This window comes from Marmota monax, unplaced genomic scaffold, assembly GCF_021218885.2.
Source record: "Marmota monax isolate L192 unplaced genomic scaffold, Marmota_monax_Labrador192_F-V1.1 WCK01_AAM20220418_F8-fsc00014, whole genome shotgun sequence".
NCBI lineage: Eukaryota > Metazoa > Chordata > Mammalia > Rodentia > Sciuridae > Marmota > Marmota monax.
The window spans coordinates 277369-295292 of record NW_026695222.1 but is presented as its reverse complement, the minus strand read 5'-3'; the positions used below and the strand labels follow the sequence as shown (position 1 = coordinate 295292).

Sequence of the window (17924 nt, the reverse complement as noted above, 5' to 3'; positions counted from 1 at the left end):
TTGAATCTGGACTTAGATCCCTTCCACACACACTAGTGGAGATAGATCCCAGCAGTGCTCTACCTCTGCACTATATTCCAGCTCTTTTGTTTTTAAATTTTGAGACAGGGTCTCTATACATTGTCGAGATTAGTCTCAAACTTGAAATCCTCCAAGCCTCACTCTCCTGAGTCCCTGGGATTACAGGTGTGGTTAATGCCCCCAGGTTGGTCATAGATTTTTTATTGCATTTCATAAAGCTAATGCCCTAGCCCTGGACTCTTTCTTAAAGAAGAAAAGAGAGAAACTAGCAAGGTTAATGAATAAATATTGATAAGTTACCAAAAAAAAAAATCTAACAGTACATGACCAGTGAATCATGATAAAGTCTACTGTCAGCACAGGGACATCTACTGGAGCATTTTCCCAATCTCTGTTTTTGAAACTGTTCAGAGAACTGCCTCCTGGGCCTGCTGACCACAGGTAATGAAGTGAACAGTGGACACAAAGTGAGCCTTAACCTTGCCCATTCACATTCTCCATACATATTTAGAACTTGGGTATTTAAAAGACAACTTTGTTTTGTTAAAATAAAAATCTCAAACATACGGAAAAGTTGCAAGATGTACAGATATTTTTCTAAGTCATATGAGAGTAAGCTACCACACAATGATCCAGTATCCCTAAACAATTTAATGTTTATTTTTTTCAAATATATTAGAGAATATATTTTATAAAAATAATAAATAACATGTAATTTTAAACATGAGTCAAGTTCCTAGGGGAAAAAGAAGCGAGCCTTTAAAATTAGAAAATTAAATTCAGCCATTAAAATTAGAAAATTAACATAGTCCAGGTGGAGTGGCGCAGGTCTGTAATCCCAACAGTTTGGGAGGCTGAGCCTCAGCAAAAGCAAGGTGCTAAGCAACTCAGTGAGACCCTGTCTCTAAATAAAATACAAAATATGGCTGGGGATGTGGCTCAGGGGTGGAGTGCCCCTGAGTTCAATCCCTGGATATCCTCAACCCCCTCCAAAAGAAAGAAAATTAACACAGATCTATCATTACCAGTTAATATTAAAGCAAGCTCAACCATCATCCCAATGATATGCCTTATCAAAAGGATCCAGTTCACATTCATTTATTGCATGTCTCTTTATTAGAGCTTAAACTATTTAAGGAAATTTTAAAAGTTATTCACAGTAAAACAAAACCATACAAGGAAGTATCTGGAGAAAAGTAAGCCTCCTCTCTCTGTGCTCCCTGGTGGCAATCCTTGTTACCAGTTCATGCTTCCAAACATCCAACATACACAAGCATACATGTGTACATGGTCAAAGAGGGATGTCTATGCCCCTCTAGCTCCAGGCAAAATAAGATCACACACAGAAGTTCCTCCTTGAAGAATATTAAGTGACTATGAAGAATTTTATTGTGTGCCATCAAGACAAAGGTTAAAACAGTTTCTAAACAAAAACATTTCCCCAGATTTTTTTAACACAAAAGTCATCATTCACACAGAAAAGATAAACATTCTTCAGTTTTCAATGGATTTAACATTTATCTCTCTTTTATAGACACAAAAGATCCTTTGTCACTTAGGCTTTTTTTTTTTTTTAACCCAGGGCCTTACACAAGCTAAGCAAGTACTCTACCACTGAGCCATAACCTCAGCCTTCACTTAGTTGTTTTAAGTGCTCAGACCATCTTCTAGGTTATTACTTAAATCACAAAATAGTAGTCAGAAAATTGCTTTTAAAATTGTTTTAGTATGTAGTATTCACAAGTAAATTTTCTGTTTTTCTTAATGTTGTATTGTGTACAATAATATACAATTATTATATAGTACATTAGTTTTAATGGCATCCAGATGAAAAATTCAAAATTTATTCTTTAATTTTAAATATAAGGCAAAACCTTTTCTTCGTCGCCCTCGCCCCCAAATATTGGGAGTTGAACACAGGGTACTTTACCAATGAGCTACATTCCCAGCCCTTTTTATTTTTTATTTTGAGACAGAGTCTCAATAAGTTGCAGAGGTTGACCTTGAACTTGCAATTCTCCTGCTATAGCCTCCTATAGCTGAGATTATAGCATGTGCCATCACACCCACCTGCAAAAAAATGGACCCAAAATGTGAAAACTCTGGTGTGGTTGTTTTATTTCATCGGCTCAATGGACTGAGAAGTCTTTTGGCAGTGATATGAGTAAACAAGATGAATAAAGGAAAACAGAGATGAGTGAAGGGGCATTCCTGGGAATATTATAGTTGCTACTCCCTGTCCCTTCCTGAGCACTGCCTTTATATTCTGTGCTACGAGACTCTACAGGTGACTTGTAATAAATATCCATTTCCACATACTTCGACATTTTTGCTTGAGCTAGTTTGAGTTGGTACTGTGGTTTGAATGTGTCATGTGCTAGAATTTTGGTCCCCAGTGTGGCATTGTTCAGGAGGTTGGGTCTTTAAGAGATGGAGCCTAGTGGGAGGTAATTTGGTCATTTGGAGGTATTACCTTTGGAAGCGATTAATGCTGTTTTTTGACGGAGTAAGTAAGCTTTCATGAGAGTGAATTGTTATAAAGTGAGGCCACCTGTGCTTTTGGCCTCTTCTGGTTGAAGCCTTTTCTTTCCCCTTCTGCTTATCTATCATGTGTGACCCAACCAAGGGACACCTCACTAAAGACTAAACAGATAAGGCCGCTCAATCTTGGACTTTCAACCTCTACAACTGTAACTAAATACATCTCTTTTCTTTACAAGTCACAGAAAATGGACTAATACAGTTGGTTTATGTTATGTGCAACAATTCTAAGGCAATGGATAGGGAAACTGAGGTTCACTCAAACACAAAGAAATGCTAAGGAACACAACAATTCCTAGATGGTTTCTGTTACTTCTTGGGTTCTCCAGAAGAACACTAAAATTGTCATAGAACTCCAAGTCCAGATAATAGATCCAAAAGGAGGAACATGTAAATCAGATCATAGTTTCCATAGCTTTTATTTAGTCAATTAATGAACTCCTATCAGAATAAACCTGTTCCAAGATGGACCTAATAGCATATACCTATAATCCCCGATAGTTGAGAGGCTAATGTGGGAGGATCACTTGAATCAACAAGTTCAAGATCAGCCTGGGAAACACAGCAAGACCCTGTCTCAAAAAAATAAAATAAAAATCCTGCTTCAGTTTTTAGTTATCCTACTTCTAACTAAAATGTCTTTCCTTCCCAACTCTTAGTTTAGTTCGAATTTTTTTCCAAAAAAGTTTTTAATTTAATACATTCTATTGACCACTTCCTGCCTTGCTCATCAGATGAACTTTTTGAAATATGATAAGGTGTATTATTTCCAACTGGTCCGAGTGAAAATATACTAATTAATTTCAGATTTTAGTAAAAAAAAAAAGGCTCAAAAAACCCATGACAGCTTATGCAAGAGAAATAGCACATGTAGTGATGATCGATAATGATTCAATTTTAATTTTTAAAAATTAATGTAGAGAACTCATAAACCCCAAAGCAGACATTTCTCACAACTTTCCCTAACACAATATAATCTGTTATTCTATTTGCTTTGGCACTGTCACACAATGTGGAGATTCCATCCCCATATTTTGGCAAAATTTGAGTAATGTAGAAGCCACACTTAAGGCTGGGCACAGCTTCTCACCCTTTTTCATTTTCCCATGTGTCTGATTCTGGCTTGCCTTTGGCAAATGCTCCTTTATAAACTTTTAGAGGAAGGTGATAATGTGAACTCAGAGACGATGAAAATAGTTTGTAACTATAATGGCAGTAGTGCTTGTAGAATAAAGGTCCCAACTGCCTTCTAAGGGGGTTTATCTCACTTCTTTTGACTCATGTCCACATCCAGAAATCTGGGAACCATAGAGTACTGAGCATCATATTCCAGCAATTTCAAGTTGCAAACAGTGTGACCACAATGTAATAGAGTTTCTTTAAGAATATGAAGAAATGATCTGAAATATTCTCAAAATAGATCAAGATAGTTCACAAAGACTATAGCCCAATGCCACACTATAGTTGTCTTTGTATTAATTAAGATATAGATGGAATAGTAAATAACATAGACCTGAGAAAGAGGCTTACACAAGATGGGGTTTGATTTTTCTATCACTGTCTTAGAAAAGATAGTTCATGGGCTGGGACTCAGTGGTAGAGTGCCTGCCTTGCACACATGAGGCACTGGGTTCGATCCTCAGCACCATATAAAAATAAATATATTGTGTCCATCTACAACCAAATGTGTGTGTATGTATGTATATGTATATATCTATACATATCCATACATATATATAAGACAGTTCATGGATGAAATGGTGACGATGCTCTACAAAGTCTTCACTGATCCAGCTTTTTCCAGTTTACTACTGATAATAGAATGTATAATAGAATAGAAGTAGAATGCAACTTTTGTCTTCAGGATCCAAGATGCCTGCTAAAGCTCTAGCTATTGCATTTGTATTCCAGGAAGTAAGAGTCAAAGAAGAGCAAAGAGACAAAATTTGCTAGTATGCTGACTTCAAAGATTTCTAGAAGCTGTCATTTGTTTCTACACCAAGTTGTAAAGGAGAATGGATAAATCTTCATTTATGGAAAGCACTTTGCTTCACTAAATGAGTCTATTTCTATGGAAGATGGAAAAAAGGAAACAGTGTTTTCATTTATAGACACAGTTCCTTGGGGACCTTTCTCAATCTATCCTGCTCAATGATCCCTTGTACTTTACTTTAGCTTCTGTGCAAAGTTTTCTCTAAATATTATGTAATAATATTACATAATAATCTGCTAATTATTATGTAATCTCTATTTTTGCAAAAAATAAAAATTTAGGTAATCTCAAATAATGGAACATTTACTGTCATATACAGTCATTCTTTGGTATTCCAGAACTCACTACAGATATCAAAATCTATGCATGTTCAAGTCCCTTATAAAAAATTGTGCAGTATTTGTATATAACCTATACACATCCTCCCATATAATTTAAATCATCTCCAGATTACTTAGAATACTCTGCAAATGTAAATGCTAAGTAAATAGTTTTTATAATATTATGTAGGGACTAATGACAAAAAAAAAAATTCTGTACACATTCAGTACAGACCTAATTTTTCTCCAAATATTTTCCATCCAGAGTTGGTTGAATCTGAGGATGCAGAGAATACGGAGGGCTGACTATAATACATTTTTTTTAAGGTAGGGGTAGATTTTCATCAAATGTCAAATGTAGCAGATGTCATTTTCCAAAAATTAGTTAACAATATTGCTGGGCAGATATTGTCTTTCAGAACTTTGTCACTTCATTAGGGGGTGTGTTTTACATCCTCTCACTTGGAAAGACCTGTTTAACTGCCTCTGCTAATAGAGTATGAATGGCAAAATACTCCAACTTGTGAGACTAGATCATAAAAAGTGAGAGTTTTCATCACCATTGAAACTCAGCCACCATGATCCCAGCTAACAGCCAGCACAAACTTGCAAGCCCTGTGAAGGCACCACCTTGGATGCAAACCCTCCAGCTCTCAGCAATAACCCCAGCTGATGCCAAGGAGGGAATAGGTGAGTCTTCTCCAGGAAGCTCTATACAAATCTTGTAATAATCAATTATCAGGGTTTGTTTTAAGCTGCAAAGTTTTGAAGACTACAAGCAATAAGCAACCAGTAAAAACCCAGTATGGTCCAGGTGACTAGTTTATCTTGGTATGCTTGAGTACCAGTGAGGATCCAATCATGAGATAGATAAAATAATTTAAACAGGGAAAGTTCAAAGAGTTATCCATTGTAATGGAATTAGACTAAAAGGATTAACAACTAAGAGGTAACTAGGGAAGACTGAACTCTTAGGAATTGTGAATATAGGAAATTGCCAATTCCCAGGGAAAGGGGAGGGAGGGAGCGAGAAAAGGAGGGAGGGAGGGGGGGGGAGAGAGAGAGAGAGAGAGAGAGAGAGAGAGAGAGAGAGAGAGAGAGAGAGAGAGAGAGAGAACATGTACAGCTGTGGCCTGCTGGATTGTGGGAAATTTATTTCTGGGATGCCACACTGCCAAGACTAGCTAGAAATCTGGCTTCTGGAGAGCAGGGACTGTCTTTTCACAGGAGTTGGATAAAGAAAAGCATCTGAGAAAAATGAGTCAAACCAATAGCTGTTTCTTCAAAATTAATAAGTAGAATTAATAACTTTCTATGAAGACTGGTCAAAAAATACATGGCAAAGCCACAATTTACCAATATTAGGAATGAAATGGGGGATATTACCATAGATTCTCAGGATGTTAAAAGGATAGAGAACATTGCAAAAAAAAAAAAATCACATCATTCCATCCATAATTTATATGGAATAATGCCTCCTTACAAGCTATGAAAATTTACTGAATAGATAATCTGAATAGTCCTGCATGTATTGAAGAAACTGGACTTGTATTTAAAAGTTTCCTATTAAGAAAACTTCATGGTTTCATTGGCAATTCTCCCAACATGTAAGTTAGAAATAACACAATTCTGCACATTCTTTTCCAGAAAATTCAAGTATTCATTCCTCTTCTCACTCCATTTTATGAAGTTGTACTTATCCTGATATCAAAACTAGACAAAAAACATTACAAGACTACAGACCAATTTACATTCATGCAAAGTGTGTAGTTTATTCTAAAGTTAAATATAAACCAACCATATGACCCAGAATTCTACCCTTAGTATTTCCCCAAGAAAAGTGCAAACCTGTTTCACATACAAGACTGTACATGAATAGCAGCTTTGTAGTTGCCCCAAACTGGAAACAACCTTGTTTAATATTGCCTGACAGATGGTTAAGTTCCCTTTCCACAGAAAAGGAAACGAAAATCATTTGTAGATGGTTTTAATTGTGACCTTTAATTTGCTTATGGCTTATTGTATGTATATCCCTTTGCTTTATAACGTTGTCACTTGTTGATTTGGGGTTTGGCCCTGTGATTTGCTTTGGCCAACAAGAACAACAGCAAATATGACACTGCGTTATGTAAAAACGTTCGTGTATTGGGACTTTTGATGTAGTTGAGAACACTCTATCACCATGCGAAGAAGCCTATTATAGGTAATGGGAGAGAGAGAGATCCTTTAGCCAACATGGAGGCATCTCAGTTGAGTGGAATCTAGTTAAGTCTCAGCTGAGCTGACCCTCAATCCTCAGTCAACCCAGATTCTTTATTTTTAAATACTTTTTTTTAGTTGTAGATGGACACAGTATCTTTATTTATTTATTTTTATGTGGTGCTGAGGATTGAATCCAGGACCTCACACGTGCAACACAGGCGCTCTACCACTGAGCTACAGCCTCAGCCCAACTATAGATTCTTAATATGTTTGCCTTGTCAAGCGACTGCACTTTGAGGTGTTTGTTAAACAACAAGTGCTAATAGGCACAGTTAATATTAAGTTCATTTAAGTCTCTGATCTGGTGAACCCCAAAGCAAATTCCTTGGGTCTCCTTCCTTCCAAAGAAGTGGTTCTCAACCTTGGCTGCACAATAGAATTACCTGGGAAGCATTAAAAAATATCAATGCCTAGAACCTACCAGGATTATTGGGTCTGGGGTACAGACTGGGCCCCTGAGATTTTTAAGACACACCAAGCAATTCTAATGAACACAATCTAATATTGTCCTACTCTGTAATGAATCTGGAATGAGTATAATCTTCACTTTTCTGCTAGGTCTTTCTAATGTATTTCCCTCTAAGAATAAGTAGCAACTATACCCTACATAAAGCTGATCCAAGATTTTCTATGAAATTCTGAGAAACTACAGCTTCACCAGTAGAGTCACCAATTAAGATCCTTTTTAGATGTTACTGTTGATAGTAGCTACTCTTCATGGTTCCAACAATAAAAAATCCAAAATGTGACCTTCAGAGTCACCAAAACTACCCTCACTTATTCACTGAATTGTTACAGTGGCAATGTTTAATCCTGAGTTTTATCACCAGCAATAATTTGAGAACTCAATAATTTGAGAATTTTTGGTGTAGTTTATTTAGCAGAATTTGGTATCTGATAAAACTGTTCTCATTTTTTTTCCTACATAAAATATATCAACTCTTTGAGAAAATGAGTCAGGCCTGTGTACATGTTCAACTTATCTATTATAATTCTGTGCCTGACTAGCAAAATGAGATTTTATAATTAAATATAGTGATTTAAAAACAAAATGTTCAAAAGTAAAAATCCAAAACAAGCCAAACCACCAAAAGGCTCAGTTTAACAGGAACCTTAAAATCAAACTGAGTAATAATCCCTACCCTATGATTAACAATTTAAGGGAACAAAACTTCTTCCTTAAAAAGAATGAAATAAAAAGAATTATTGAACTGTTTATAGACTATACTCAAACATATTAAGATTCATGACTACTCAGTGATGAGAAAAGACTGGGAATTCAAGTATGTATCAAAGGAATGTTTTATTTGGCTGAATAACCTAACGATGTTTTATAAAAAAACACAATTCTGTTCAGATGCTCTGCATTTTCCTCCCTGTCAGAATGAACAATTAAATGTCCTCTTTTCTCTTCCCTTTCAGAAACCATTTAAATTCTCTCATTATTTTGAAATTGCTCTGACTTTTTATCCTCTCACTCTTTAAAACATATGCTATATTATTAAGTTTGAATTTTTATACCCAAAATGTTAAGTTTACTATTAACCATATGCCTGGCCAAACACCTACTGCCGTTTAGAAGGTACCATATTTATAATTTGCTCCAAGTGACTATTTTGGTTTTATTTCCACTTACTTATATATAGCACATCTAATTTTCCTGTTCAAGTGGTCAGTTAATAATTTATAAAACTTAGCCCAGATGAGATCTAAGATTATTAAGGCCTTGAAGGTATGTTTTATTTTAATTTTAAAAAGAATTAAGTTTTCCTTAAACTCTATAGCAGCATATCCACCCTTATAAAGCATTCCAAAAATCTGAAGGACAGAAGAATTTTTTGCTGCTACAAATAGAAAAACCACTGTAGACCTCACGAATATTTCAAAAGCAATTATGAGCAATGAAAACTTGGAACTGCCTTTTCATGGAGTTGTCCTCTTAAAAAGAGTTAAAGCTACATTTTCAGATATTTTTTTCCAGAGAGCAATTTACTTGAGGTACATAAAGTGAAACAAATCAGTTCTATGCAAAATAATAAAAATATTTTGTGCTTTTATTTATAAATTAATTCCATAAACAAACTACTAAGCATGACAAACAACAAAGCTCTTGGCTTCCATCCTTTATAGCTAGAAAATAAATAACTTGAGTAGCTATCTAAATTTGCCTCTTGCTTTCACAGAAATAAATGTATTATTACATATCCTTATTTTCAAATTGTCACTAACCTGTGACATGGACTTAAGAGTAAATACCACTTTGTTTTTACACAGAATTGTAAAGTCTTTTAAAAAGAAACTAACTAACTTAGAGTAACTTTCTATTAGTAGGAACTAAACTTCATAAAATATAAAATTGTTATAAATCCTATAATTCAGGTAATTTAATTAAGATTAATCTGTGGGAATACTGGTACAAATCTGCCATCCACAATTAGGTACAATAATTATGTACAGAGAAAAATTTTAGTATGGTCAGAAAAAGTTTTCATATTCTTGAAAAGCAGTTTCTCAGTATTCATTCTGTTTCTGTACACATCTCCATCAAAAAAGAAACAAGATCATCATTTGACTTTTTGTTTTTTTCTTGCTTGAAACTGTTCTGTTTTGTTTTTTACAGATTTAACCAGCATTGATAAGGCAGGATCAATAGACTTCTTTTGTGATGTCTTTTCAAATTCACTCTCTTTTCTCTTTATTAAAGCCTGAGTGAGTTCTTCTTTTTGTTCTCTTTGCCGGGCTTTCTCCTCAAGAATTTTTTCCATAGCTTTTGTTTTCTTGAAGTTAGGGTCTGAAGGATCCAAATTGAACAAGTGGGAAGTATACATTGCCTGAAACCGTGCATCACTAACATTTACCTGCAAATTCAAAAGAAATAAATAAGTAAAATAAAAATTAGTAAACAAAAGGCCCAGACATGAGGCCAAATTTAGAAAGGTAGCGTGTTGTTGGTCATATAAAATACACATCTGAGCATTTTGCACTGATTTATTATAAGAATTTCAGTGAAGTTTTAAGGCCTACCTTTGGACCATAAGGTGAAGGGCTTGTCATTCTTATTGCATAAGGACAATCTACTTAAAAGGGAACTATAGTGGTCCATACACTGGCTTTAAACTACAATGACTACTTTGACTATAGGAATGATACCCCTTGTTTACAGCATGAAATAGATTTCTGTCCAGCATCAATTAGCCAATCAGGATGTCTCCTGCTGAGTTTTGTACAAAATTATTACACTCTGAGTACCTTTGAAGAAATTTTTAACTTGGTGTCAAGATAAAGTAGCTACTGAAGATGACTCATGAATCAAGATTTAACAACCTTGATGAGAAGGAATTCACCCCAAGACAAAGATCTAGTAAGATACAGGCCTCAAATTTATCTTCCACCTTTCTATAAAAACATTACAGTTCCACATTTAAGAGTGTATTCTTCACTTCAGCCAGGATTTTGAGTATTGCCAGGAATAAGGGTGACCAGAAAGAGAAACATGAATCTACTTGGAGATGGATCATAGTAAGGTCAGATGTGATACCAAAAACAACAAAGAAAATCTCATGAAAAATATTTTTATGCATGATTATTAATGTGTAAAGGTAGCTCTTATTATAGGAGATTTGACTACAAATCATTGTTTTTTTTTTTCATTAGAAAATCAATTCACCAACAACTTCAGTGAAACAAATGTAAAACTGACTCATACAAATTGGAGCCTCAAGAGGCCTCCCAAGTCCTTTTTCATGTTAATCAGAAGTTATCTATATACTACCCTCATTCTTTAAAATTTCTCTATCTTCTGGGTCTTTTCTTCTATGTTAATTGTTGGAAATCTTTTCAGAAGTTATCTATATACTACCCTCATTCTTTAAAATTTCTCTATCTTCTGGTTCTTTTCTTCTATGTTAATTGTTGGAAATCTTTAAATAGTTAATCTTATTGGCTGTTTGTAAATTTTCTGTAGAGGGCTCAAAGTCATGCATAAGGACTCTGTGGCCATTAGGATTATGTACTCAGCAAAGAGGAAAAAGAAGGAGTGATGGAAATAAGAGAACAATAATTAAAAAAGCATGGGCTACTGTGCTGGCACTATACACAGCCAGAGTGTAACCCAGTGTGACATGAATCTGTTATTCCTCTGCTGGGCTTAATGAAGCAAGCCTTTCCCAGCATGAGCATCCCTGAGTGTGGGTTTAACAATAAAAGCTACATATTTTTTAGATACAACATGGCTACCAAAACTAAGTCAACTATTTCACCTACTGCTTATTAACCAAAGAAAGAGTGATTTGATCTACACTGGGGATGACCTATGTTAGCTTGTAGCTTTGGCTCCATCATGAGCCCTTCTCAAGACATTATTAAGGGTAACTTAATTTCTACCTCCACAGTTGACTTTAGACTCAATTCTACCTTTAAGAAGCTAATAACTTGTATTCTTGGTTACCTCAAAGTCATCTTCTACTAATTCCTTCTTTTTCATAAGTTGCTTTTTCTTCTTTTTGCTCAGATTCTGGTGCTCCACAATCTTGTTATAATTAAAGTGTTTCTTGCTGTCCTCCTCCTCATCCATCATGAGCAAAGCCATTTCAGCCTGTGGAGAGAAGAAAAAGTTCAAATGTAAAAAAGTGGGTTTCTTTTATCACTGTTATTTTAAGACTATTATTTATATACTATGAATATAGAATAGAAAACCTCATCAAGATGCCGGCTTACTCACAGACAATGATATGAACCATCAGCCACAGGGTGGGGAGAGACATGATAGCTTGCTCTTTTTAAGCAATAACACTAAATCTACCAAAAGACACTAAATCTATTTTGTGATGCAAACTGTAGTTTCCAGATGTGCACTTTAACAACAGGAGAATTTCTTTTGCTTCTGTTGCCTTTACTTTTTCAACACTGACACTGTTTTTGAGGGTACAATCTTAACATTTGCTTCTGAAATCTAGTATGTCTGTTTTCACCAAACACACACACACACACACACACACACACACACATTTATCAAACATGGTATTAAGTTTTTTAAAAAATGAAAAGAATCAAACAAGTCAGGCATGGAGGAACACACCTGTAATCCTTGAGGCAGGAGGATTGCCAATTTGAGGCTAGCTTCAGCTGAGGATGTGGCTCAGTGATAAAGAACCTGTGGGTTCAATACTCAGTGCCTCCACCCACCAAAAATCAAGTAAACAACTTCATATACTAGAGAAAATAGAGTATGCTCCCTGACCTTTGCAAATCTTCCTATATTTCCACTTTGGATTGCTTTGACTTCCTTCATTTCTGGAACTGGCATTTACCGGTGAATTCTTTTCAGAGCCATTTTCCACAAAGATTTTCATTTCTTTTTAGTTTTTAAAATTTTTACTTATTTATTTATTTTACTTGTTGATGGACCTTAATCTTATTTATGAGGTACTGAGAATTGAACCCAGTGCCTCACACATGCTAGGCATGTAGCTACCTACTACTAAGCTATAACCCAGCCCGCTTTGTTTCTCTTTAAATAATCTTATGAGTATTACTTATATGCAATGAACAGAAAATAGAAAAATGCATTTAGATGCAGCATTTTGGCAACCTGTGACTCACTTGTAGACAATGATGTGAACACCAGTTACAGGGGCATGTTGGTTCCAATTCCTTCCTCAGCAAAGAATACATAAACTATGGACCTTTGGAGTCACTGAAGCATAAGATCCACTGCAGTTTTGATGAAGACTTATATAAACAGAAATTAGCATTCCACAAGCCATAATAGCAAAGTCTGTGTTACAGGGTGGATTCAGATTAAATTAAAGCTAACAGTAATATTTTTAGGTTTCAATAGTAAAATTTTCCTAGTTATAGTACAAATTTTTAATAATGAGAAGATTTTCTCTTAATCATAAAGGGATATACTCTGGGCTTTAGGCATTATACTAGTTGAAATACATTTGGCAAAGATTTTATTTATTTATTTATTTGGTATCAGGGATTAAACCCAGGGGTGCTTAACCACTGAGCCACATCCTCAACCCTTTTCAATTTTTATTTCATTTTTAATTTTCTTCCTTTTAGTTGTCAATGGAACTTTATTTATTTATATGCAGTGCTGAGAATTGAATAAGAATTGAACCCAGTGCCTCCTACATTCTAGGCAAGTACTCTACCACTGAGCCACAATTCTAGCCCCTTAATTTTTATTTTGAGATAGGTCTTGCTAAAGCGCTGCAGCTGGCTTTGAACTTGTGATCCTCCTGACTCAGCCTCCCAAGCTGCTGGGATACTGCTAAAATATAATTACATAAAATTTATGTATAAATTTCATCACTAAAATCATTTATTTTTAAAATTAGGAACAATAAAAATTCACATGAACAACTTCAATTAAATTGCACATTTCAAATATCTACTAAGCATGTAACAATGACCACATTTTACCTTTTGTCTTTCTGTTTCAGTTTCTTCCTCCAGAGATGTACCATCTTTTGCAGATTTCACTGATTTTTTCTTTATACCTGGCACGAAAACCAATGTAAGACGATTAAAAATTATAGAACTAACAACAATAATCTGTTTATGCTATGAATAAAAATGCAAAATATCTAGGAGTAATTTTAAAAATCAATGTGTCACCTTCTCAAAAGAAGAAATACATATAATCAACAAATATATGAAAAAATGTTCAACATCTCTAGCAATCAGGGAAATGCAAATTCAAACTACCTGAGATTTCACCTCATTCCAGTCAGAATGACAATTATCAAGAACACAAATAAATGTTGGCAATGAGGGGGGAAAAACGTACACTTATCCATTGTTGATGGGACTCAAATTAGTACAACCATTCTTAAAAGCAGTATGGTGATTCCTCAAACAAACAAACAAACAACAAAAAAAACCCCACATGACTCAGTTATCCCACTCCTTGGGGTTTATCCAAAACATTCAAAATCAGCATACTATAGGGATGCAGTCACATCAATGATTAGAGTAGTTCAATTAACAAAAGCCAAGCTATGGAACCAAACCAGGTGCCTGTCAACAGATGAAGAGATAGAGATATGTGATATATACACACATGGAGTTTTACTTAGCCATAAAGAAGAATGAAATTATGGCATTTTCTGTTAAGTGGAGGAAACTGGAGAACATTATGCTGAGTGAAATAAGCTAGACCTAGAAAGTCAAAGGTCCAACGGTTTCTCTTACATATGGAAGCTAGACCAAAATAAGGAGAATAAATAAGGGGCAGGAAGGAATCCCACAAAAACAGAAGGAAGATCAGTGGAGTATAGGGGGATGATGGGGAGAGTAGAAGGATAGGAAAGGAGAAGAATGGTGGAATGAAACTGACCAAAATATCCTATGTATATATATATATATATATATATATATGAATACAGCACAGTGAATTTCACCTATATGTATATCTATAATGTACTAATTTTTTTTATTTTCTTTTAGTTTAAACAAGATTAAATTTTTTAAAAAAATATGTTCTAATTAGTTATACATGACAGTAGAATGCATTTTGATACACTGTATACAAATGGAGCACAACTTTTCCTTTCTCTGGCTGAACATGCTTAGTGAAAGAGTTCTGCCTAGCAAGAGCAAGGCCCTGGGTTCAATCCTCCTCCTCCATAATCAACAAATAAACAAACAAAAAAGAAGTAAAATAACCAAAACATTCCTATTCTATGTAAGGAAGACAACAGAACAATATTCTTTGTACTTTTCAATGAAAAAAGAAGAGATTATTCAATAACAGGTGCTGGGCAATTTGTTTAATTTTGGAAAAAATTAATTAGGTTATAGTCTTACCTCATGATATACAGGAAAATAAAATGCAGGTGTATTTAGAAGTTAGACATTAAACACACACACCTACCCAAAAAACCCTATAGAACAGGGAACAGCTACTTGGTCATAAACAGAAGAAATATTCGCATAAAAACACTGAAGAAATCAAGAAGTGTGGGGAAGGACAAGGGGAAACCAAGCAATTTGAATATATAAACTCTTTAATACCACACATAGAAAGTCACTTGCAAAATGAAAAGAACTTAACTTTATGATAACAATTTGACGGGTCTCTATCTGTTAAGTTTAACAAAACCCTTTTGCTTTCTCTAGAGACAAATATGATCTTCAGCTAATTTTCTGGCTGTATTACTGGGCAAAACTATGTGTGGTAAAAGTGGCTCCTGATTTAGGTATCTCAATGCTCTTGGCTTTCGTGGATACAATGACTCTTTTAAAAAAATTTTTTATTAGTTATTGATGGGCCTTTATTCATTTATTTGTTTATATGTGGTGCTGAGAATCGAACCCAGTGCCTCACACATGCTAGGCAAGCGATCTACCACTGAGCCACAAACCCAGCCCATAGTAACTCTTATAACTGGTATAAAGTCTGATATGCAAAGATCTAGAAGTCATGTGTAGGAGCTGTTGAAAAGAAATCAGTTTCTATTTGGGACATTATAGAGATGACTATTGAATATTCTGTCTCCTTTCTCTATGTCTGAGCTATTCTACTGAATTGACTGCTGTGAAGACTTGCACTAGAGAGAAACATGCAATGCTGCCCTGATGTGCCTTCTGGCCTGAATCCCTGTGGGTGCCAAGTGTGACACATTTGAGTCCTTTGAGTTTGCCTAGCAGAGCCTAAGATCCCTGTTGGGTACTGTGCCACTTCATCAAGTGGTCTTTGGAACATCTGACATTCATTGCTCACTGATGTGATATGAATTAAAGATTATTATGTGATATGAATTAAAGCATTGCCTAGGATATACTCCTGCCAAAAATATTCAATATAAATCTAACCAAATAACTAGTCTAACTTCTAGCTTACTACAAATACAGAGGACAGAGGGACAAGAAACTATTAGAAAAACTAGAATGTGAGACCTTCCAAATGATCACTAGCCTGGGCTTTTGAAAAAGCAAATGTTATAAAGGAAAAAAGCACACGGTTCTTTAAAACTATAATCAATTAAAGAGATAAAAATAAAAATATTGTGTGAACCCTGACTGAATATGAGTTTGAAAAAAAAGCTACAAGTCACCAGTGTAACTGAAAATTCAAACATTAGATGCTATTAGTGTTTAATATCTTTTTGTTATATAGCTTTATGAAACACGATAAAAATATATAGGTAAAACAAAAGGCAAAATGTTTTGGACAACTAATAATAAAAAAAAATCCTTAAAAATAAATAAATAAATAAATAAAACCCATAAAGCACGGAAAAAAAAAATTGTGAGCAAATGATCTTTACTGTTAACTTTCAAATTTTCTGTTTATACATTTTCATATTAAAAATAAATGGTTGCCCAGACCTTAAACTACACTACAGAGCAATGGAAACAAAGAGATCATGGTATTGGAACCAAAATATACCTGTAGACCAATGGTACAGAATACAGGACTCAGAGACTAACCCACATAATTACAGTTATCTCATATTAGACAAAGGCACCAAAAACATATATAGGAGAAAAGATAGCCTCTTCAACAAATGATGCCAGGAAAACTGGAAATCCATATGCAAAAAATGAAATTAAACCCCTATCTCTCACCATGCACAAAACTCAACTCAAAGTGGGTCAAGGACCTAGGAATTAAACCAGAGACCCTGTGCCTAATAGAAGAAAAAGTAGGCTCAAATCTGCGTCATGTTAGATTAGGCCCCAACTTCTTTAATAAGACTCCTATAGCACAAAAAATAAAATCAAGAATCAATAAATGGGACAAATTCAAACTAAAAAGCTTCTCAGCAAAAGAAACAATGAAGTGAACAGAGAGCCTACAGAATGGGAACATATTTTTACCGCAAGCACATCAAATAGAGCACTAATCTCCAGGACATACAAAACCCTCAAAAATCTTAACAGCAAAAAAACAAATAACCCAATCAATAAATGGGTCAAGAAACTGAACAGACACTTTGCTGAAGAAGATATACAGTCAATCAACAAATATATGAAAAAATGTTCAACATCTCTAGCAATTAGAGAAATGCAAATCAAAGCTACTCTTAAGATTTCACTCAAGTCAGATGGCAACTATTAAGAATAAAAACAATAATAAGTGTTCGTGAGGATGTGGGGAAAAAGGCACACTCATACATTGCTGGTTGGACTGCAAACTGGTGCAGCCAATATGGAGATTCCTTGGAAAACTGGGAATGGAACCACCATTTGACCCAGCTATTCCACTCCTCCATTTATACCCAAAGGACTTAAAAACAGCATTCTACAAGGATATAGCCACATCAATGTTTCTAGCAGCATAATTCACAGTAGCAAAATTGCAGAACCAACCTAGATGCCCTACAGTAGATGAATGGATAAAGAAACTATAGTATATATATACAATGGAATGTTACTCAGCATTAAAAGAGAAAAAAAAATCATGGCATTTACAGGTAAATGGATGGAGTTGGAGAATATTATGCTAAGTGAAGTAAGTCAATTCCAAAAAAAAAAAAAAAACCAAATGCTGAATGTTCTCTCTAATATGAGGATGCTAATCCATAATGGGGATGGGGGCGGGAAGCATGGGAGGAGGGGAAAAACTTTAGATAGGGCAAAGGGGATGAAGGGAAGGGGGCATGGGGGTAGAAAAGATGGTGGAATGAGATGGACATCATGACCCTAAGATTTCACTCAAGTCAGATGGCAGCTATTAAGTATACATATGAAGACACGAATGGTGTGACTCTACTTTGAGTACATCCAGAGATATGAAAAATTGTGCTCTATATGTTTAATATGAAATACAT

General features: G+C 34.9%; 1 protein-coding gene across 4 annotated transcripts in view; it reads right to left on the bottom strand.

Annotated features, from left to right (window-relative positions):
* Positions 1-9173: 9173 nt before the first annotated feature.
* Positions 9174-17924, bottom strand: part of Esf1 (ESF1 nucleolar pre-rRNA processing protein homolog) — an 81721-nt gene continuing 72970 nt past the window's right edge. For all 4 annotated transcript variants that reach the window (XM_046433173.2, XM_058575657.1, XM_046433172.1 and 1 more), the window contains 3 exons: positions 13570-13646; positions 11585-11731; positions 9174-9995 (listed from right to left, as the gene is read on the bottom strand). In XM_046433173.2, coding sequence (XP_046289129.1) covers positions 9702-9995; positions 11585-11731; positions 13570-13646 — 518 coding nt within the window. In that variant the 3' untranslated portion in view covers positions 9174-9701. The remainder of the gene's footprint in view (positions 9996-11584; positions 11732-13569; positions 13647-17924) is intronic.